Below are 24,015 nucleotides of genomic sequence, written 5' to 3' on the forward strand. Positions count from 1 at the left end.
TTCTTAACGTAGCAGAGAGCTAACACATCTTTATTGTTTCTTCCCATGATGCACAGTGGTTCTACAGAGTTTCGGCTACCCACACTACAGAGGTTGAACAAAGACTCCAACCAGGTTAAGAAGTAGAAAGCTGTGAGGCTATGCTGGGGGTGGGAAGGGAGGCTGGGACAAGGACCGGGGAGGACATTAGGAAGGCAGGCTTCAGGAGGCTGGAGCCGCAGCAATGAGGATGTCCTTGTAGCCTTTGATCTCCTTGACCTCACTGCTGCTGATGAGGACTTGTAGCTGGTGGGGCCCAGCTTTGATGGGGTAGAGCTCCAGATGAATTCGGATGGTATGTCCAGCCATCAGAGTCCCAAGGCTAAAAGTGAAAAAGCAGCCTGCTGGAGCCTTGAGAATTGGCCATTTGGATGGGCAATGGGGCAGGGAGATCTGCTTAGTGAGTAGCACACCCCACACCAGCCCCCGCCCACCGAACCCCCAGCTTCCTGAAGTTGGGGAAGTAAGGACATCTGGAGACAAGAGAGGATCCTGTAGTCTTATGAGGCACAGTCCCTCGGGGAGGGGCCAATGACAATGTTACTCACTCTTTTGTCATCTGCCCATTGATGAGGCCACTTCCCTCCAGAACCATGGTACAGTTATTCAGAGGCACCATTAGGGTGTTGGTGAGGGTGATGTGGATGTTCAGGGCCTTGCCCACCTCAGCCTTTTTAAACACCTGTGTGGAGAGAAGACGGAGGTGCCCTAGGTCCCTGGCCTCACTGTCACACCCCACTCAGTCAACTGCTCCTGTGACAACCAGGGACTGCTTAGAGCATAGGGGATACTAGTGGGGGAGAATGGCTCACACCAACACATATGTCCACCCGTCTTAGAAGTTGAGGACTCTCTAGGAAGTGTCACATTAGGATTGGGTATAGAGTTTCTCTCCCACCATCTATTTGAAGATGCCTGCTGGATTTCAACTGAAGTACTGGTCCCAAAGGGTTAGTGACATCTAGCATGTGTTAAGTAGGAAACCAAGCACAAGTCCAACCAGTTATGATTGAGGAGTAGTATCTAGCCCATGCATAGGACCAGGAAGAAGTGTCATGTGTGCCACCTATGATATCATTCAACCAACAAAAAAATGATGAAGCAGAGATCCCAACATATATTGACAATGAGACAGAACCTAACCTAAGGGTCTTAGACCCTAGCCCAGGCTCTTCCTCTCGTCCTGTTGTATCTTCCCAGATATCAGCAGGAGATACCCATTTCCTGCCCCCCCCCCCAGCTGTGTACAGTGCTTCTGTGTCATGGGAGAAGCACAGCCTTAGCCTGTAATGGGAGGCAGGGATTCAGTCCTGGAGTCAGGTATAGTACCATCTAGATGGTGAGCATCAGTGAATGAGTAATAGACTCAAATGCACTCTGTCCACCCAGATCACACTGAGGGCATGTTCAGAGAACATGCTTGGCCAGAGTATTGAAGAGGAAGAAGAATATATCCTAACTTACCTGAAGCTCAAACAAAAGAACTAAGTCTACAAAGCCAAATGGGTGAAAATAACTCTGGAATCCAGCAGTGACATTCATCACCCATGTGTCTTACAGCCATGTGGACCAAGCCATAGCCTACTTGGTCCCATTACAACTGCGGCTCTGCCCTGGGTAACAGGCAGGGCCCTGCCTGCACCAAGCTTATGTCTATGCTTGCAACTGTGCCTGCTGTTTGCCTCACACAGAAGGCATCTAGCAGCACATCACCTGACAACCTGAGAGCATGCCCAGTGAAAACCACAAATGTGCCAGCTGACTTACGATCTGATATGGAACTGTCCTATAGTCCTTCTGTTGGCTAGTGTCAGGCATACTGTTAACCAGGCTGCCAGGTACAGAGCCGGGCTTGGAGAAGGCAGTGGGAAAGGCTTTGGGAGAGGAAGAGAAAGGTGGGGAAGAAGGCTTTGGGGTAGGACAGCTCAGTGACAGGAGATAGGCCTACATCTGTTCTCTACACAGCATTTTCCTTTGCAAAATATGACCTTCCTAAGATGCCCTCATGACCTCAGGCTTTGTCATATGCAGAGCAACACAGCCTACCACCTCTCAGCCTTCAGCCTATGATCAAGAATAAAGCTGTATGGCTACACTGTCGTCATCTGTGACAGGGCATGGTACCCCACAAGCCCATGAGGAGAACATCTTAGAGCCTGTGCGTCCCCATCTATGTCCAGAGACCTCACCTCAATAGACAAGTGGGGAGGCTCCAGAGAGAAATCTTTTAGGACCAGAATGAACTGCCCTGTCTCTTCAACCTCAGCGATGCCAGCCACATGGATCAGGTTTTCATCTGTCAGCTTGTCCCTGTAATTGTTGTAGGGCAGCAGGAGTGGCCACTGTAGCTCTAAACATAGGCAAAAACATCGACTTGAATCCAAAGGATGGGCTAGAAAGAAATGCTACACTCAGAAGTCATTGCTGTCACACATGTTAGGATGATGCCACAGATATCAACTGCACTGGCACCCAACTCCTGCAGCTTCCCTGCCTGGGATCTGTGTACTGGGAGAGGGGTTCTCTGTGATTCAGCTAGACAAGGCCAGCCTGATTCACAGACCCAAAGCTCCCTCTCTACAGGTGACTTCTCATGCCTGCTACAAACTCACCCTTCTCAAAATCCACATTCAAGTGTACCACGTGTCTCCAGAAGGGTTTCCGAGTGCCACCCCCATGCAGGAGGGCCTGTGCACAAAAGCGCACCGTCAGTCCGATGGGGCCCTGAATGTGGGCTCTGACTGGCACCCTCCGGGCGTGTAGCGTAAGCAGCAGGTCCTGGCCCCACGTGGGTGGCCTAGCCAGGTGGAGTTGCAGCTGCACGGGCTTATCCTTAAAGCTCCCAGACCCTAGGAGATCCAGGAGGGATGAAGAGTTCCTTCTCCGTTCCAGCAATTTCCAGGAAGCCTTAATGAATACAGACCGCTCCTCAGAGGATCCTGGCAGAACAGAGCCACACAGAACAAAGACATCAGTCAGTCAGGGCAAAAGAGACCAAAGACCTTCTTGGGAAAAGAAATGACTGAACTCTTGGCTGCCAGCCAGAAGCCCTAACCATGTAATATACAGTGAATAGCCATACAGAGAAGAGTACAATATCATGGTTGAGATGAACTGGTGCTGCTCAGTGCTGGCTTCAACCCCTTGCTCTATCCCAGTCTCTTCATCTCTCAGTGTGTGGTTCTATTATATGGAACCCAGGGACGATACTGGGTTGCCCAGAGTTGCTAAAAGTTAGATCATGTAATTGCTGAATGTAAGATTCTGTGTGGTTCTTTGCCATCAGTACTGTTATCGCCATGAATACCACCATCATTATCACCATTATCACCACCACCATCATTGCCATCATCACCATCATGTTCTTCATCATCATCAAGGCCAGAGGCTTCTTTTCCCTGCCTGCATTCTCTCTCCTAAAATACATATTCAAGTCCTTTAGATAAAACTTCATCTCTTTCCCTTGGGAATAATTCAACATCCAGGCTCAAAACTCAAATTTACTCCCGACTGTGGACTCCTCTAGAACACTTACTATGTTTCCATTGTGTTCTTCACACTAACTCATTTAGCCATTTGAGGGGAGCTATCTCATTTCACTGATAAGGAAGTAGAGGCGTGGAAGATGAGCCAGGCTAACCCACCTATAGCACAGCAGAGCCTTGCTTACTTCTCAGGTGGCCAGAGTCCACCGAAGCTCTCCATAGGGATGTCTGCTCCCTTCCACAGGCCCAGAGCCCTGCTCCTCCTGAGTGTCCATCTCTCCCCTTGCCTCTACCCCTACTGTGATGGACACAAAGAGACAGATGTGTGACCCTGATAGAGCTACCAGATAAAATGCAGGACCTCCAATTAAATGTGAATTTAAGATAAGTAAATAATCTTTATTATAATTACATGTAATATTTGGAACACACACTAAAAACTATCTCCAGTTCATTTAAATTTCAGATAAATAGTGAATTCTTTTTTAGCAGAAGAATATCTCATACAGGGTTAGCATGATGGCTTAGTGGACACCCACTATCAAGCTTCACATGAGTTCAATCTCCATGTAATGAAAAAAAACCATGGGAGAAAACCTCTGACCTACACACACACATACACACACATACACACACATACACACACATTGTGGTACATGTTCCTATCGACATGCATGGGCATCTATACATGTACACAATAAATAAATGTAATTAGAAATTAAAGATGTCATTTGGGACATATTTATAATAATAATGTATTTGTCTTAATTTATCTGGAATTCAAATTTAATTGAGCATCCTATATTTTTATTTGCTAAATCTAGGCAAATCTATTCCAGGATCAAGTACCCAGGATCTAAAAAACTCCCAGTCCCCTGGGAGTTTGTCTAAGGGGGTGTTGGGTTGTGTTTTAATCTGGGATCCCCCAGTGATTATACCCAGCCCCTCCCAAATCCAAGGCCCAGGCACCTTCTGGATACTTGTAGGAACTGGTGATGTCCAGGCGCTCATCTGACCCTACCATCTTGGTGCTGATTGCTCTCCCGATGTAACTGGTGTTATGGGACAGGATTTCCTGGACCTGGCCACCCTCAAAAAGCCAAATGACCTCATCAGCATTCACCTCTGCATACACAAAAGGGGTATCATAGGGCAGCTGAACGTCCCCTTCCTTGATGGCTTTCACAGAGGCAGGGCCACAGCAGAACAACCCTGTGGGGGAAACAGAAACGGGGACACGGATGCCTATAGATACCTGGGCCTGAGACGGCGGTTTGTGGCCATGAGAGAGGATGCGAAATAACAGGCTGTGGTAATGATGCCTCTCACATCAGGGCCTTCTCCAGTTTACCAAATGCACTTACGTGTAAAAATTTGTCTGACCCTCACACCATCTTCCTGACTTTACAGGCGAGGAAAGAACGGAGATGCTCACTGCTCATCCCGGAGACCCCAATGTTGATGGTGAAGTTATACCCGGGACCTGACACTGTCTGGGCTACAACCCTGGGAAGTGAGGGAAGTGGGAAGCTGCTGTACCCCTCTGGCTATCTGGGTGCTCATCCTCATTGGCCTCCCAGAGAGCCTCGCCCCTGAACACGATTCCTACTCACCACTGCTGGTTTGCTGGGGCGTGGGGTCCAGAACCTGCCAGCCATTGTACCCTGGTGGAAGGTCTTTCCTGATCATCCAGCACTCATTCCAGACATGGAAGTTCCTGCAGATGGGGAAAGGAGCCACAGTTCATATTTCCTGAGGGATTTTCAGGCACCAGAGTACTTTATGGCTTTGGCTTTTAATTGTATTTTCTTCTACTTTGTATTAGAAAGTAATTATAATAGAGAAAGCAATCTAGGAACCAGTGGCACATGAATTTTATCGCAATAGTTAAGAGGCAGAGGCAGGTGGATCTCTGTGAGTTGGAGACTAGCCTGGGCTACAAAGAGAGTTCCAGGATAGCCAGAACTATAAGTAAATAAATAGGTAAAGGGAAAAATCCTATTCACAATTGCCACAAAAATACGTATATTGGAACAAATCTAATCAAGGGAATGAGAGTTCTACAATGAGAATTTAACACTGAAGGAAGAAATTAAAGAAGATGCTACAAGATTTAAAAAAAAAAAAAGGCCTGTTGTGCTTACGAATTGGAAGAGTTAATATTGTAAAATTGGCTATACTGCTAAAAAGCGATCTGTGGAAATGACACAGTTACTGTCAGCAAAGGAAAAACAAAGTCTTGTGTTTTGTAGAAAAATAGACGCACCTGAAAATAGCTATGCTAAGTAAGTTAATCCAGTATCAGAAAACAAATGTCTGGACTTCACTCAACTGTAGTTCTTAGATTTTAATCTTTTAACATTTCTTTATCTTGGGAGGGAGTGTGAACACCCATGAGTGTGGAGGTCAGAGGACAACTTTTGGAAGTCAGTTCTTTCCTTCGTCCTTGTAGGTTCTGGGACTCTTGGCAAAAAACACCTTTACCCACTGAGCGATCTTGCTAGCCACTAGATTTTTATAGATACATAAAAGAATGTATGTATATATTTACATACAAACATATATGTGTGTATATATATATATATATATATATATATATATATATACACAATACAAGTGAATACAAAGGGGAAAAGGAGGAAGCCAGGTCTGGGAGGAATATACTCAACACAAAATATAGTATAACTTGTTAAAAACTCTCTTATGTATCTGTTGGGACTGGGCTCCTCAACTCTGCATTCTGATTGGTTGTGGTTTTCTGCAATGGTTTCCAACTGTTGCAAAGAGAAGTTCCCTTGACAAGGTGTAGGACTACACTCATATAAGAAAATAAAAGAAATATATATATTTTTTTTTTTTTTTTTTTGGTTTTTTTAGAGACAGGGTTTCTCTGTGTAGTCCTCGCTGTCCTGGAACTCACTCTGTAGACCAGGCTGGCCTCGAACTCAGAAATCTGCCTGCCTCTGCCTCCCAAGTGCTAGGATTAAAGGCGTGCACCACCACCGCCCGGCTAATATTTTTAAAATATCCTTCTATAGCACAGTCCCAGGTAATGAATATATACAATAAAATACTCTACATGTAAATGAGTTTTTAACTGTGATATGTAGCATAAAATTTCTAAAATTCCATGCAAATGAATATAAACCCTGGAGGCAGTAGAAGAAAAAAAGGAATTTTTAAAAAGTAATTGCCAGTTGTCATCAGAGACACTTTACCCAGCATCTGATGGAAACAGATGCAGAGACCCACAGCCAAACACTAGGCAGAGCTTGGGGAGGAAGGAGTATAGAGGCCAGGCTGGTCAAGGACACCATAAGAAAACTAACAGAATCAACTAACCTGGGCTCACAGGGCTCACAGAGACTGAACTGTCAGCCAGGGAATCTGCATAGGCCTCACCTAGGCCTTCTGCATATAAGTTACAGTTGTGTAGCTTGGACTCCTGTGGGACTTCTAACAACGGGAGCAGGGGCTATCTCTGACCCTGCTACCCGCCTTTGGGACACTTTCCTCCTACTGTGTTGCCGTGTAAAACCTTAATAGAAGAGGAGGTATCTAGTGCTACTACTTGATATGCCATGGCTGATTGATATATATATCAAGGCCATCCTTTCTCTGAAGAAAAATGGAGGCGTGGATGGAGGGAAGAACGAGGGGAACTGCAGTTGTGATGTAAAATAAATAAAATAAAAATTTTGAACTTGGAAAGTATGTATCTCATAAAAACTAAATATTTACAAAAAATTGCCTATTTAAAGTTGCAAGAACAAAACAAAAATTTCATCTGTTAACATTTTTCACCATTTGTCTTCTTTTATATGGCTATGGATGTATGTATTATATGATACACACACACACACATATATATATATATATATTCCCCCAAGAATAGTATAAATAGTATATAACCTTGGACAGTTAACAAGCCTTAGCACTTATGGATATGACCTTTTTACAATCAATTTGCTATCTGTATTCCATTTGTCAGTTAACCTAATAATGTCCTTTGTGGTCTTTTTGCCCTACAGAACTCAGGCTAAACTCACACATTGCATTTTCTTGTAATATCTTAGTTTCCTTTGATATTGGATCTGTTCCTTGGCCTTTCTTCATTACGCTGACATTTTGAAAACAACCCTCCACCCTGAGTAAGCCCTGCTGGCTGGCAGCTTGTCTGGCGTTCTCTTGATCAAATTCAGTTATTTGTTCAGTTATGTAGACAGCATTCTAAGGAGGGATACCACCCTCTCAGATAGCCCACTGATCTTGAACCACCTACTCTGTGGAGCCCAGTTTGAAAACTCCTCTCACCTGCACTCTGTCCCTCAGCCCTAACAGCCTGTGAAGTAGGCACCATCTGCACTTTACAGAGGAAAGTACATCTCAGTTTCTCATACCTGGAAACTAACAGAAAAGAGAGAGAGGGAAAGCAGACTCGGGGTGGGGCAGGGAGGAAGAGGACAGGGAAATGGTCAAGGTGCATAAAGCTCCCTCTGCCCTAGCCCCAGAGAGAAAGCCAGACTGAAGAGCTAAGCAGAGAAATCCAGAAGGCTCTGCCTCCTGGGGGTGGGGGAGACTGACTGCTAACAACCCAAAGCCTCAGAGAGGCCAGTGAGCAGAACACAGAGCTGTCTCAGGTGCGCAGAATGCTATTCTGATGCCTATGATGTCTGAATGTTTGATGATCTAACTAGCCAGAACAGCCTCCTAGGCTGGGGAATTCTTCTCTAAACATCACCAACGAGGTATTACAGGACAGTCACACATCCGAGGCAAGCCGAATCAGTTTCATCCCCTACCTGGGACAGTGCTGAGTTGTTGCAAACAAAACCTCTTACCAGATTTTGTCTGGCCTCTGAGCCGGCAGCATTTCTGCGGTTCGGTCGTAGTAGGTGTCAATGGTCAAGTTCCCGTCTGTGTTGTGTGCAGAATGGAAATTGGAAACAACTCGGGTTGGAACACCTAAGCATCTCATTACTACAGAGAGGAAGGAGAGATGGCTGAGCTCATGTCAGGCAAAATTATTAACCTTTTCATGCACAGTTTCTCACCTTCAAACTTGAAGCAACTGTTTTATTCCCAAAGGGTGGAATGCAGAGAAGTTCCTGCCCACCTTGCCTGCCTGCCCACCAGTGGTATCCATCCACAAAGTGGAAGAAATTATTTGCAAGCAACTTAAAACAATAATTAACTTCTCGTTCCCTGATCTTTTTTCTAGCAGCTCTCCAAGTTAAAAAGCAACAAAACTAAAACACATAAGAATTTTAAAAGGAAAAAGAAAGTTTGACCAGTTTCAAAAGAGAAATTGTGTGACCTGGGATAAGTTTCTTAACTTCTTTGGTTTGTCTCCTTGTAAGTAAGAAAGTGAAGAGTTGAACTGCCTGGCTTTCAATTCTGAAATTCTGAATCTGTCATTCTACTTAAGAGTTGAAAGAAAGATGAAAATTTGAGGGCTAGGGATGTAGCTCAGTGGCAGAGTGCTTGCCCAGCATGTCCAAGGTTCAGCACTGCATCCTATATAAATAGCTGAACAGCCAGGCGGTGGTGGTGCACACCTTTAATCCTAGCACTTGGGAGGCAGAGGCAGGCGGATTTCTGAGTTCGAGGCCAGCCTGGTCTACAGAGTGAGTTCCAGGATAGCCAGGACTACACAGAGAAACCCTGTCTCGAAAAACAAAACAAAACAAAATAAAATAAAATAAAATAAAATAAAATAAAATAAAATAAATAGCTGAACAACAAACAAGACAGTGGCTATAGATAGAATACTCATTCCACTGTAGAGTTACGATGGGTGACATCAGAGATTAGGAACAACTTACTGTCTTCGATAAGCCAGCAGCTCCCTCTTGTGGTTCCTCGGGATAGTACATAAAGCTATGATTGCACAGCCATATTTGCTCAAAGCAGACATTATCCCAGGTTTACACACCTACTAACTACCTACAGCCAGGTATAGTCAAGAGCCGAGTGTGTTTTGGGACTATGTCCTCACCCCTGTCAGTGTGATAAGTTCAGAAGATGTGTATCCTACCCACTCTTCCTAGGAGGACAGCCAGTGTCAAACTGGGGCTGCTGAGGAAGTCACAATGTTGGTTTGTTTTGTTTTGTTTTGTTTTGTTTGCTTTTTAAGTAAAAGGAATAAGTCATTCTGTCTCTACACACTGAAGCACCCCCAGCAAAACCACCTGTCAATAGTTAGATGTCTTCTCCAGCACTGCTCCTGGACTTTCTACACACCTGCAGGATGTACGACCTGGCCGTACAGGTGACCAAAGGCAGCTTAATGGTCATGTCTCTCTCTACTCAACATCCCTGACACTCTGTGGCCTGTGAGGACAGAAGTGCTTGGAGAGGGACCCAAGCAATGGATCTAGTCCCTTTCCTGATCTTCCTAGGATTGGAAGGTTCAAGGTGAACTCCATAATGCCCACCTGACTACACTGGGGACTTTCTAGGCCAAGGCAGAACAGGGGCTACAGGAGGCCAGAGTAGTCACAGCCCCTCCTCATGAGTAAGCTGATAAGGTCTCCTAATGTCTACTCAGATTTAAATCTCTGCATCTGAGGCCCCAGAATGTAACTGTAAGACTGTGCTTCCCCTCAGAGAGTCATAGACAGCAAACCTGTTCTCAACCTATGCCCCACCCGCTTCTCTAAGGAAATCAAACTATTTCTATTCTATTTCTAAGGAAATCTATTGTCCCAGCAAACACCTAGCACAGGGTGTGAGCAGACAGCCCCATCGAAGGTCTACTCTAGGCTCTTCATCTTTCCAGATACTTGGGTCAAGACTTTGGCACTGAATTTTAAACAGTTGAGAATGTGCTCAGTGAGTAAAGTGTCCCTGATCCTCTAAAGGTAGTTAGCAATGCAGCAAAGCTCTAATTGTAAGTCAGGTCTCTTAGGGAGATCTATGTGTGGAGTCAAGCTATCTGGGATGTATTTACTTGCATGTCCATCTTCCACCTGCTGGCCCACTGTAGACTCACCTTGAACTGAGCAGGTGGTAGCTACCATTTTGTCTGTCTGTCTGTCTCTTGAGGCAAGATCTCATCTAGTGTAGAATAGCCTAACTCCCTATGTAGCCAAGGAAGCTGCTGATCCAACTGCCTCCACCTCTCAAATGCTAGAATTAGAAGCATGCCCCACCAAGCTCAGGTATCCACTCTTAATAGTCTTCATCAAAGAGTTGAATTGATCAAAGAGAAGAAATGATTGCAAAGATCCTCCTCTGAAGACTGGTTAGTATGCAGGTAAAGAACTCATGTGTAGTCATGGGCCATTGGTGAGCTCTAGACCCTTCATGAGCTGTAGTGGACTCTGAGAGTAGGTATTATCTTGGCCTGGCCTGAAGGAGAAGTTAGGAAGAATCAGTAGGTGAGACTTCACTCACCCGTGCACATAACAGAGGCAAAGACCCAACACTGTCCGTATTTCACAGGTTGCCCGCCCCTGGCTGACCACTGCCGCAAGATGGCCACGCTGCCGTTCCACTCCAGAGGGCTGGTACCCTGGGAGTAATCCTCTCCCCAGTTCCCCTGAAGCACACCACTGTCATCGTTGCTGTTGATCTGCAAAGGGCAGACAGGTGGTTTGCACAACGTTTAGGAGATGCTCAGGCTGTCCTCAGGCAGAGGCAGGAAGCTTCTGTTCTTACCATGGCGCTTACTACCCTGCATACATACACCACGTCGTTTCTCTGAGAATGGTCTTTGGATGGGTTCTTTAGAAAATAGAGGCTCTTGTTCAGGATTTCAAAGCAGATGTCAATGATGTCCTCTTCAAACTTGCAAGGCATTTCAAGGGCGAAATCAGAGAAAAGCAAAAATGTGTAGGGTCCAGAAACTTGGGCCTTAACAAGCTTTTAAGGGATGATGTGTTTGTGAGATGGAGACATTGGGGCCTTACTATGAGACAAGATCACACACTGGATATAAATCAAACTGGAAGTGTATTAGAATCAAATACATTTGCTTGTTTATATTTCATGTGCATTAGCGTTTTGCCTGTATGTATGCCTGTGTGAGGGTGTCAGATCCCCTGGAACTCCAGTTACAGACAGTTGTGAGCTGCCACATGGGTGCTGGGAATTGAACCCAGATCCTCTGAGAGAGCAGCCAGTGCTCATAAGTGCAAAAATTTAAGCAGTGTGACTCTTGATGGAAATACAAAAGATTTGAGAAAAGGAAAGAGAAGAGTTTTGAAGCCCCAGATTCAAAATGATAGGTGACTTCCTATTGCGGCACTCGGGAGAGCAAGCCCTGCACCACACCTGGCAGCACGGTAGAGCTGGCCCTGGTGGCACAAGCACAGGACAGCTGGCGGGCTGACCAACTCAGCTTCTACCCAGGCCCAGATCCCGGGCTCTGAGCTGTCTCATCCCATCAATGGACTGCTGGAGCACATGACCCAGGGCAACAACAGGATATAGACACCAAGATTTAAACTCCACATGCTGTCTAAAGTCTCGAAATAGTGTTTCTTTAAAACTCTTCCCGACGGTTTTAAAGCATGAAAAGTATCTTTCATGGTGAATCATACAAAAATAGTAGTGTTGCAGTGCAGAGACGGGGGATTTCATGTTTAAGGCCAATCTGTACTCTACAGGAAGTTAATCAAGGCTAACCAGGGAAACCAAGTCAGTTGGAACCTGCCTTTAAAACATAAACAAGCCAGAGGTGGTGGTGATGCACCTCTGCTGAGGAAGATCACACCTTAATTCCAACACTTGGGAGGCAGAAACAGGAGGATCTCTGAGAGTTCGAGGACAGCCTGATCTAAAGAGAGAGTTCCAGGACAATGAGGGCTACACAGTGAAACACTACCTTGAAAACACAAACAAACAAACAAAAATATAAACAAAGTCAGGCAGTGGTGGCACACACCTTTAATCCCAGGTGTAAACAGGCACATCTCTGAGTTTGAGGCCAGCCTGGTCTACAGAGTTCCAGGACAGCCAGGGCTACAGAGAGAAACCCTTAATTTCTCAAAAAACAAACAAACAAGAACAACAAACAAAAACCAAAAACAATAACAAACAAACAAACAAAAAACCACGAGGGTAGAATGGATCGAGGCATGATGGTCCAGTGGGGGGGTGGGGTGGGGAAGCCTTCCACCAAACCTGATGACAGCAGTTCAACGGCCAGGGCCCACATGGTGGTAGAAAGGAAATGATTCCAAGTTGTTCTCTGACTTTCATATGTGCCATGGCATGCTTGCACCGGTTCACAAACACACACAAATATGTAAAATTAATTAATTTAATTTTTAAAAATTAAAGCAGTAGGAGAGAGTCTGGAGAGATCGCTTCATGATTAAGAGCACCATCTGCTCTTCCAGAGGACCTGAGTTTGATTCCCAGCAGCTACACGGTGGCTCACAATCGGAGGCTTGGAGACATACTGTTACTGTGCACTATGTAAAGATTATCCTTATGCTGTTCAAATGCTGAGTTCTGTGCCCGCCCCCCAATCTGGTTGCAGTCCTTGTTCTGAGAATCTCTTGTCTCTGTGTTGTGTAAACATTGCTCCCCAATTATTCTCTGACTGATCAACAAAGCTAGCTGATGAACCAGTGACTGAGCAGGGGACAGAATTCGGTTGGGGTAGCAAGAGAGAGAGAGGGAGTGGGGATTAGCCACAGGAAGAGAATTTAGGAGAGATCAGGAGAAAACACCTGGAGCCCAGAGAGCCAGGTCAGTACTAAAATGCAAGTATCACTGGGATTTTGGCTGGGAGGTAGCTAGATTATCACAGAGGATTACAACAGAGTAACACTGCTCAGTTGTTGTGCCATTAAAACTTGTTAAATAAATATAATAGTCCAGTCTCAAATATTTGGGAGCTACGTGGATTAAGAGGAAAACAGAGACACTCTTACTTTTAAATAAATAAATAAATAAATAAATAAATAAATAAACCTCACTAACACACAATCTTCGGTAATCTAATCTCAGGGAACCGTTGCCTTTTTCTGGCTTCCTTGGGCACTAGACATGGTACACAGACATACATACAGGCAAAACAACCATACACAAAAAAATTGTTTTCAAATGAAGTGGTAGGAGATGTTGGCTTATGGGCTGTTGCTTTCAAATCATAGAAGAATGAAGAGCTTGTCATAAATCCACCCTAGTAGGGCTGGTAACTGGTACATAAACAGTCATTACAGTCGTGGGTCGACTTTCATCATGTTTTCTTAATAAAGCATAAAAACCTTGAAAGGAAAGTCACCTTTTCTTTGCTTGCCCCTCTATTGGATGGGAAATTGACCAGCACCTCACACAGTGCCCTTTGTTAGCTAACAGCCCCCAACAAGCCCATCCCAGGCCCACCTCCAGGAGGCGGTGTTACCTGCCCATAGTTCCAAGGCCTGGAAGTAATGGAATTTGCTTGACCCTTGTAAACAAAGCCATAGTCACTCATGATATATTCCCGCAGCAGGGTTTCACTCGGCAGGTAGACATCGTCTTCTGGGCAGGAAAGAGGAGTGGAGAGAAAAAAGAAACTCACAAGGGAAATAAAATAAAATAAAAGCAGCATAAAAGTAATAACATCCTTCTGAAACTGAAAGCCAATGGCTAACTCGGGCAACAGAGATTAAGACTAGACCCTCTTAAAATCCAGCCATGTGCTTCTCATGGCTAGCAACAAAAGCTATGCTATAAGAATATAGATTGTAAAAATTATAAGATTGTTTTAGACTTTTGGAAAATAAAGAAGAAAATCACTCATTCTCACTACTTAGAAATACACAGCATTACATTATAATATATTCTATTCTCTTGTTATATGCATATGTGTAATTAGTTAGAATCAAATTGAATTCCACTTGCTAAATTATCTCACTTAATGGTACAGTATGGATATTTTCATCATGTTATTAAAAATTTGTTGTGAGAGGCTGAAGAGGAGGCTCAGTGGTTAAGAGTACCGACTGCTCTTCCAGAAGACCTAGATTCAATTCCCAGCACCCACATGGCAGCTCACATCTGTAGCTCCAGTACCAAGGGATCTGATATCCTCACATAGACATTCAGGCAAAACACCAATGCACATTAAAAAAAAAAAAAAAAGCCACTTTCTAAAAATTCTTTGTGGGACCAAATGTGGTGTTACACACTTTAATCTCAGCATTCAGGAGGCAGACACAGGTGAATTTCTATGATTTTGAAAACAACCTGTAAGTCTGCCGAGTGAGTTCTAGGCCAGTAGGACTGTGTAATGAAGGCCCATCTCAAAACAAGACAAAACAAAACAAACAAAAAACTTTACAAGTGACTTCTTGCAGGCAGGTCTGTTGCAGCATGCCTGTAATTCCAACACTCAGGAGGCTGAGACAGAAGACTGTGAATTTGAGACCAGTGTAGACAACTCAGCAACACCCCATATCACAAAAGAGAACAATTTTAAAGATGTTTAGGGCTGATAAGAGGATTGAGCAGGTGAAGGCACTTACTGCTAACCCTGGCAACCCAAGGGCAGATCCTGAGACCCACATGCTGGAAGGAGAAAACCAGCTCCCACAAGCTGACCTTCACACATGTAGGTGCACACATGCACAAAGTTAATTTTTTGTTTCAGCACATAGTAATACGTTGCACAGATTGATAATCTTCCAGACTTTGCCAGAAGAACCAGAAAGAACTTTTCCAATGTATTGAAAAATGTATTGCTCCAAGCTGGGAGCAATCCCTACCTGTACTCCATGGGTTAAAGAGCAAAATGAAACTCCCCAGTGGGTAAGTCACACCAGGACCTTGGCCCCGAGAGATCTCTAGTTTCAACGTGTAGTGGCCAATGACTGCACTAGCAGGTGAGAAAATGGAGACTTGGAGAGAGCTGTTGTTAATCATGAAGTCAGAAGCACTCCAGACGTTCTCAGGTCGGGTCTGGACAAGGAAGAAAGTGGCTCGGGTCCCCAAAAGCTCTGTGGGCTCTGGTCCTGAGGAGAGAAAGAGGATCCCAGACAGAGGCTCAAATGTCTGTGATGCAGCTGGAAGGATGGCAGCCCAGCAGGTAAACATGCACCCTGCTCTTGCAGAGGACATGAGTTTGGTTCCCAGAATTCATGTGAGACAGCATTTATGTAACTTCAGCTCCATGGGATCTGATGCCCACTTATAGCCTCTCAGTGTGTGAACACACACACACACACACACACACACACACACACACATACTTAAAAGTAATAATTTTTTTAAGAAGGTAAAATAAATGTGGTAAATGATCCACTGTGGCCTGACAGAATCCATATCTTCTCGTAACATTTGCTAAAATCCTTGGTTTAAAGCTTTTACTGACACTTAAGATTTTAGGGCCTCAGCTGGGCAGTGGTGGCACATGCCTTTAATCTCAATCTCAGCAGTCAGGAGGCAGAGGCAGGCAGATCTCTGAGTTCAAGGCCAGTCTGTTCTACATAGTAAATTCCAGGACATCCAGGGTTACACAGAGAAACCCAGTGTCAAAAGAAAAGGGGGGGGGGGGGCTGGAGAAATGGCTCAGTGTTTAAGAGCACTAACTGCTCTTCCAGAGGTCCTGAGTTCAATTCCCAGCAACCACATGGTGGCTCACAATCATCTGTCATGGGATCTAATGCCCTCTTCTGGTGTGTCTGAAGTCAGCCACAGTGTACTTGTATACATAAGACAATTTTGCCCGGCAGTGGTGGCGCACGCCTTTAATCCCAGCACTTGGGAGGCAGAGGCAGGTTTCTGAGTTCGAGGCCAGCCTGGTCTACAGAGTGAGTTCCAGGACAGCCAGGCTTACACAAAGAAACCCTGTCTTGAAAAACAAAACAAAAAGAAAAGAAATCTTCGGACCTTTGTTTTTTGTTATTGTTTGCTTGTTTGTTTTTCCATTTCCAATCTGTAAAATGAGAGCCTGGTACTGCCAACTTACAGTCTGCTTTGAGAATTAAAATGAGGTCTGGAGAGTTTTATGCCATGCTGTGTACTTAAAAGTTGGTTGTTTTGGCTAAAACATCAGTTTGCTGAGCCAGACAAATATTTCTATAATAGGACCAATAGTATTGTTATAAGGGTCTTGGGAGTCCCAGAAGAGAGGGGAGGGCACTTCAGAACTAGTGGCAAGAGCCCCTCCCCAAGGTGAACTTTCTGTTTTGAGGGAACCTGAGGGCAGAGTGAGCTCACCTGTCTCGGCCACAAAGGTGAGGTGGTCCTCTTGGGGCTGGAAGGGTCGACTGAAGACTACTGTTAGGCTGAAGATCTGACCACGGCGCAGGATGAGTTTCGACAAGCCCAAATCCTCAGTGTGATGGTCCTTGTTGTTCCTGGGTATCTGCAGTTCCACAGACCTAAGCTCCAAGGCTGCCACTTGGGGAGGGAGGACAGGTCACTGCCCAGCTGAGACACTTGGAGTCATTTATACAAAGCCAGCCTGCATGAACCTTTTTGCCTCTCTGCCTCCTAATTTCAGGATAACCTCGAAGGGCAATTCAGCAGGTCCTAGCCAGGGATAAGGAAGAACATCCATCCTGGAGACACAAGAGCTGGAGGACTGGTGTACCAGAGGGCAAAGCAAATCCCAGATAATGGAAAGCCACTCTTTCTATCATCCTGATGGTTAGGAATAAACATATTGGGATTTTGTATGAATGAAGTCAATGAGCTGCCTGGAGGCTGGACATCTGCTATAAGGCAAGTCCCTGCTTTCAGGTATGAGGGTGGGATTACTTGGGGCTTATTTTCTGATTCTCAGTTTTATTTCGGGTCTATGCAGAAGGCATTGTAGGTATATATCTAGTGTATGGTTGTATGATTCTTCTAGTACATTAGACAAATGTATAGCCCTGGGTTTTCACCTTGACAAGTTGCTTAGACAGGTCACCTAATAGTCCTAGACATTAGTGTGTTTCATCTGAAAAATACGGAGATGATCAAATTTCCATTTCATAGGGTTTTCATAGCCTTCAGTAAAGATGCATGTGTGAGAACTTCCACACCAAGCCACACACAAAGAGAAAGTGTTAATCCTGGGAAGAAAAGACCAAGTCCAGGGTTGTCCAAATCAGAGCAAGATGTATTTGAGTGCACTCTAGGCTGGCCAGTCACTGTCTCTCCTAAGTCAGGGTTTTCAGATAGTAGCCCCCAATGGCTTCTAGAAGTTCTTTTTATAGAGGAGATAAGGGGGTGAGAGAGTTGGCAGTTTATTCATTGACAAAAGCAATCTGCATCAGACCAAGAACTTACTCTTGTTTGCAAATAGAGGCCTTAATTAACAGGGATTTGAAGGAGGTCTAACATGGGACTTACCTCTTAGTTAAATTTTAGCACCAACCAAACTGTTTTAACTATAAAGAGAACTCTCACCCTACACAGTATGTTCTCTGTTTGGTCTTATTTCAACCTGGGAGAAGGTATTTGTTTGGACCTTGGTCTCACAAAAGTACCTGGTACTTCTTAGTTACTCTGAGTAGTAGCTCTCCTTGAATTTGTTTATTGTTCCTGCTGCTGCTGTTTGTATTTCATTTGCTGTCAACAAAGATTCATTAGGTTTCCCTCTAACAAGTCTAACCTATTAGTAAGTTTCTAATGACTATCCTCCAAGCCAAACAACCACTATCCTAGAAAGTTCAGCTGTGCTTCTTTATAAAAGGGTTATTTACTCCGGGTGGGCTTTGGCGACTATTTACACTCCCTCTAGAAAAATGAGAAGGGTCATGAGACCCTTACCTGGGTCTCCGGCCACTCCTCACCACCTATTGTATCTAATTCTATCTTAGTTGCATGTGGCCTCCTGGAAGGGTTATGGTATATAAGTGAAGGAAGACTGAGGACAGGGCTCCATCTATATCGCTAAGGTGCAGCCTGTTCAAGGAGGATCACACAGGCCCCTAAAGTAACCCCTCACATGTGCTCTGTAAAGAAGCCCAATACACTCTGGTTTCCCAGAGTGAACTTTGTCAGAATCCTGTCTCAGTTTGTCACTGGGACTTTAGTTTTAGGAGAAGAGGTGGATGCTGCTTACGTCTTCCACTGTGAAGGAATTTTATCGACACTGGTTATGGGATCAAGTACAAGCAAGGAAAAGGGTGTTGATGCAGTTGTTAGTAATCTAGGTAAGATCCAGGGACCTGCATGCAGGAGGGAGAGAACTGACTCCTTAAAAGGTGTCCTCTAACCCTCACCTGTATGCTTAATAGTCAAGTGAACACGCACACGCATTAGCACACGGGCACACAAATGTGCATGCAGAAAGGTGATAAGGAAAACAGGATAGACTATATCACAAAACCTGGACCACAGGAAAAGCAAAGACGATTTTTTTTTGTAAAAGAGTCACAGTGTAAATTAGAAGTCATAGTGAAAGCAGCTGGCCTACAGGATCTACCAGTTAGAAGGTGATCATAGCTCATATTTTTGAGGGACCTAAAACGTTCATGCCAAGACCCCTGTGCTTCCTAAGAATGTGCTCCACCCTATGCCTTCCAGAGGCCCACCTACCTTGAAAGGTAATATATCTTGAAGAGGAGCGAAGGGCCCCAGGAGTCCTTACCTGTGCTTCACAGGAGAGAACAGGGCCAAGGCAGGCTCTCCTGGCTGCTGTCTGTCCACTGCTAGAGCAAAGTTCCTAAGGGCAGCCGGCTCCCTTTCCCCAGGCCTCTTCCAGTTTGGGAAGCAAAGGAGAGGGGGAAGGTGCCTTCTCAGGCCCCAGGCTGCATGCATGAAGAAATACACTCACCACCAAACACTTAAGCTTTCTTTTTAGTCCACTTAATGTAATGGTGTGTTGGCTCACCCAAGGGCTTTTCGTGTCAAGAAGACATGACTTAGAATAAAAGGAAAGGCTTCCAATGAAGCCAGAAAGGGAAGCTGAGAGAATCAGGAAGAAGCTCAACAATGCAGGAAATCCAGTTGAATCAATTAGAAAAACACGTCAGCACCCACAAGGCCTGACTTGGATGTGGTCCCATCAGAGTTAATGGTGTGAATAAGAGGAGAGGTGAGTCTCAGACACAAGACTCCTGGTGCTTACTTCATTAACACAATAACAAGGGTATAAAGGATGAAATTATATCCCGATGTATTATTAGCCTAAAAAGGAATGGGAGGAGACATTAAAACAGTTGTCTGCCTAGGAGGATTTCTAGGAGGAGAAACCAAAGCCCCAGCCAGCCCTGCTCTCAGGTGGATCTGCCTCCCTCCGCTTGGGTCTTTCTTTGGCCACTGAAGATGCCCCACCCTATGACTTCTTGCTTTCACAACACCTTTATTTTCTGAAGAAGATGGAATAGCATCTAGAGTTAGCCCCACAAAAGCAGAGACCTTGGCTATCTTGAACCTTGGGTTCCCCCATGTCTGAAACCAGGCATTTTATAAAACCATACTTGTGTTAAAGGAATTTTACTACAAGCCAACCCATGATTCATGTCCAAAATCATTTATATCTCAGAAATCCTCTGTATTAATATTGTTCCTGACATGAAGGAATGTTCTGGACAGAACTGGAATTGAAACCCAAGCAGGCTTGCTGCAGAGTCTGTCCCTAGTCTTCACCATCTCCTGCCTTCCCTGGTACCAGGTGCTCAGTCAGGTTTGCTAAATGGACCAGTGCACGTGTGCTTGAACTTCAAGAAATGAGGCATCAGAAGGACAGTCAAGGGGTCAAGGTAGTTCAAAACATATAAATTGGCTATAAACATTAAGGCTAGGACCTTACTCAGATCACAATTAAATACAAACCAAAACAATAATGAGGTCTATATTTGATCTATTAAAATATTGATTAAAAAACAACACCCTATTTGTTGAAGACATGTGGAAGTAGATTGTCTCATATATGACAATGGGAATATAAAATTCATAGAGACAGGAGATCCTTGGAACAAGCTGGCTATCCAGACTAGACGAATCAGCAAGTTCTAGGTTCAGTGAAAGACCCTTCCTTGACATATGAGGTGGAGATTGATCATCAAAAACACCCAATGTCACACTCTAGCCTCTTCCTGTACATGCATAGACGTGAGTACAAATGTGTGCTTACATACACACTTACACACACACACACACACACACACTCACACTCACACTCACACACACGGTCAAAGAATAAGGGGAAATCATCCCCTAGATGCCAAAAGGAAAATAAAAGATGTGGATAATTATAGGAAACATTTCCTTCAGTTTTTTTCAGTTTGTCAAGCTTTTGTTTTGAACAGACATTTCTATACTTGGGAAGTGTTACTTTGATTAAGGATGGGTTTTTTAATAGGAGCGACTCATCAAAGCTATACATTGGGATTAGTTTAGCTGTGGTGTTTAGCCCAGACCGAGAAGGGAAAAAGCCAAGGGTGGAGATGGCAGCAAGACTTCTGTCGCAACGATCTAAGTCACAGGCTAATGGGGACTTAAACACAGGTGATGGGAAGAGCAGGAAAGGGACCACCCATGTGTACCAGGGACCAGCCACCATGGCAGGTGGCAGCTAATAAGTACATGTTGAAATCATTTGATTTGCAGGGCTTCCTAGGGCCCCTGCAAGTGTAAGTGAAGACCAGAGTCAGCAAAGGAATCCATTGCCAAGACCTAGGATGCTCCAGGTGGAGACACTAAAGGTAAGTTCCAGATGATACAGCCAGCAGGTGAACTGGCCTCTGCCACCAGGGCGGATTCAAGCCTTCCCTCTGCCTCACTCTATGTCTGCGTTACTTTGCTTTTTTTCCCCAATTATTATTATAATGATTTGACGACTTTGATGCATTCCACACTCCTTTTCATTTCTTCGGTTTTTTAAAAAATGAGAATGATTACAATTTAAAAATGACAAAGATTACAAACTGAAAAAGTTTATGAAGCGATTCCCATGTAGTGAAATTACCAGAATGTTCTGTGGGTATTTAAGTGTAAGAAAATTAAAATTTCTTATAACTCAAAAGTTTAAATCCAAACTTCTTGGTCAAAGACCCAGAGTCCTCCAGAGTGTGGCTTGAACAGATTCCCTCTTATGTCCTGGACCCTCATAAAGTAGCTCTGCCTTTCTCACACTGTGGCCTCCAAATGAACCATGCCCATGTCTAGACAGCACTCACCCTCCCCAAGATCTCTGTGTTTCCACCACACCAGTTTTCCAAGCAAAATTCCAAAGCTCTTAAAAACATGGTACCTGCCACAGTAGCTGATACTCAGTGAGTGTGAGGAGGACCCCAGGCTTTCTGTACACATCTCCTTCTGTCAATACGACTGTCCAAGAGCTTTCATCAACTCCATGTGACAGTAAATAGAAAGATGATTAGCAAAGTTAAATAACTTGCCCAGTGTCACCTACTTAGTAGCATTTAAACTTAGTTTGACTAAACCACCTAGAAAGTAGTCCTGAATCAGATGATTCATTCCCTCCAGACAGCCATCTACATTTTTTTATGTTTTTTTTTTTTTTTTTCAAATAATGAACAGACCTTACAGGAGCTGCTCTTCTAGAAGAACTGGGGAGTCATCCCCCAATCCAGGCTTCTCTGTAGGACCCAAGGGAGCCAAACAATGATGAAAAACCACAGCTCCATTTCCATTCAAAGGTACCAAAGAATCCAGAAGCTGGGGCACTGGATGAGGCTCAGTTGATAAAGCACCAGTCTAGCATGCACAAAGCCCTAGGGTCAATTCCCAGCACCACTGAGATGTAGTGGTATCCACTTGTAATCCTAATACTTGGGAGGTTAGGTAATAAGATCAGAAGTCCTAGGTTACCCTCAGATACATAATAAGTTTGAGGCCAGCCTAGGCCATCTACCTGAGATCCTGTCTCAAATTACCAATAATACAAAAACAAACAAACAAACAAACAAACAAACAAAAAGCACTGCAGCCCTCAGGCAGCTTAGTAGCTTGGAATGGAACTGGTCCCAGGACCCACCCAATCTCTTTCCATATTCTGCAGTGCTTAGGCTCGGAACCACCTAATTTTCAGTTAATCACTTACTGCTTCCTTGAAATGTTTTTACTTAATGGTGACTATGTCACTGTTTAATTGTTTATACCCCAAACCTAGTAGTTTCAATAGCTGCTATGGACCAGAAAGCACTTCCTGGGTTGACTGCACAGGTTAAATTATTAAGTTTTTCGGCTCATGTATAAAAGTAGCTATAAATATGAAAGAAAGAGTCATCTTGTCATAATCGTAAAATACAAACTAAAACCATAATGAGATTCACCTGTGGTCTGTTGACACTGATTGAACTAGCAATCCCCTGTTTTGTTCAGAGCATATGGAGATGAACTGCCTCATAGAGTGAGACTATAAATTCATCATACTTAAAGTCAGTTGATGCCCATCAAAACTTAAAGACATTGCCCTGGCTCCAACATTTATAGTTTTGCATATAAAATACTCCTGCACATCTTTGCAAAATTCCACTAACAGGGTATCCATTGCGGCATGATTTGTAAGCATGAATACTAAAATGTCCATCAGTAAGAAACAGTAGGTAATCAACATGTTTATTAAATAAACTGTGCTTATATGTCCTCCTTGGATTTACCAAAGCCATTCCAGCTCTGAATTTTAAATGCAAGATAGTCTACAGCTTCAGGAAAGAAAATGGATGATGTCTAAATGGGCTGCAAGATCTAAATGAAGGTGGGGGAAAGGAGAGGAAGGAGACAGACTCCACAGTGAAACATGCATGACTAGTTCAGGCTCTCTTGTCTTCTCTGTGCTCCTCCCTTCCCAGCCTTGCTCCCTCTCTGAACTTAACACCTCATAAAAGTTAAAGAGACTGTCAGTACTCACCGGGATCCATCTCCCTCTGATCAGTCAAGGCCCTTCAAGTGGCCAGCATTAGGGTTCTGGTCCTGATGCTTCTCTAAGCATTTACGTCCTTCCATCACGGAGCCGGGTGGGACTGTCACTTCCTCCTCCTCCCATCTCTTCCCTGAAATTTCCCGTTGTCCCAGGTGCCTTCGAGCTTAAGGAAAGAAGCCCTGCCCTAAGCCTTTAAAACACTTGCTGAGGGGGTTGTTTCTGTGGCTTCCTTAGCTGTAAAGTACCCAAGTGAAGGCAAAGGCAGCTTCAGTCTTCGAGCTCTTCTGTCACATCCCAACTTGGGGTCGCACTCATTCTCAACCCTCTAGGCTGGCATCAGCCAATAGTGGCAGTGTTGGGACAGGAATGACTGGAAAACATAATGGCCCTAGGAAAGTAACAAGCGGATAGTCAAAGGGGACTGTGCAGCCCATTAGGACTCAGAGAACTTTGCACCCTGAAGAAGAATGAGGCATAGGAAAAAGGTGAACTGTCCAGGAGATTAAAGTGTCCAGTGAAAGGGAGACATGTCTCTGATAGGTTGTTAACTAGTAGGAGTACAAGACAAATTTAGCTATTTGCACAGATACGCCTGTTTTTAAAAGATGGACTATAAGAAACAGAATATCTAAGAATAAACATGACCTTTTTTTTATATTTCACTGAGTAAAAAGTAAACTCTACAATCAGTGCATAAGATGTTTTAATTAAGAAAGAGACAGTAGG

At 44.3% G+C, this 24,015-nt stretch overlaps 1 protein-coding gene across 3 annotated transcripts; it reads right to left on the reverse strand.

Moving 5' to 3' along the window:
• Window positions 1-19,427, reverse strand: Tgm7 (transglutaminase 7). Of its 3 annotated transcripts, none has more exons than XM_076929573.1 (13): window positions 19,048-19,425; window positions 16,683-16,830; window positions 15,230-15,475; window positions 13,885-14,003; window positions 11,187-11,315; window positions 10,923-11,100; window positions 8,366-8,504; window positions 5,138-5,241; window positions 4,494-4,736; window positions 2,652-2,978; window positions 2,229-2,389; window positions 588-721; window positions 1-361 (listed from the first exon to the last, which is right to left on the reverse strand). In XM_076929573.1, the coding sequence occupies exons 3-13, from the start codon at window positions 15,384-15,386 to the stop codon at window positions 202-204; spliced, it is 1,851 nt and encodes a 616-aa protein (XP_076785688.1). In that variant the 5' UTR covers window positions 15,387-15,475; window positions 16,683-16,830; window positions 19,048-19,425; the 3' UTR covers window positions 1-201. The 3 variants fall into 3 exon arrangements, with proteins under 3 accessions (XP_076785688.1, XP_076785686.1, XP_076785689.1); XM_076929571.1 differs by having other exon boundaries at window positions 16,683-16,865; XM_076929574.1 differs by lacking the exon at window positions 11,187-11,315 and having other exon boundaries at window positions 16,683-16,865; window positions 19,048-19,427.
• Between the last annotated feature and the right edge of the window lie 4,588 nt (window positions 19,428-24,015).

This window comes from Arvicanthis niloticus, chromosome 2 (assembly GCF_011762505.2).
Source record: "Arvicanthis niloticus isolate mArvNil1 chromosome 2, mArvNil1.pat.X, whole genome shotgun sequence".
Classification (NCBI taxonomy): domain Eukaryota; kingdom Metazoa; phylum Chordata; class Mammalia; order Rodentia; family Muridae; genus Arvicanthis; species Arvicanthis niloticus.

What these genes read in the sequence shown, in the direction of transcription:
- Tgm7 (XM_076929573.1), bottom strand. Translation starts at nt 15,386, where the DNA reads ATGATTAACAACAGCTCTCTCCAAGTCTCCATTTTCTCACCTGCTAGT. An exon ending in GCCCCAGCAAACCAGCAGTG is followed by an intron (nt 4,737 to 5,137) that starts GTGAGTAGGAAT and finishes TTTCCCCCACAG; the next exon opens with GGTTGTTCTGCTGTGGCCCT. An exon ending in GAATGTGGATTTTGAGAAGG is followed by an intron (nt 2,390 to 2,651) that starts GTGAGTTTGTAG and finishes GCCTATGTTTAG; the next exon opens with AGCTACAGTGGCCACTCCTG.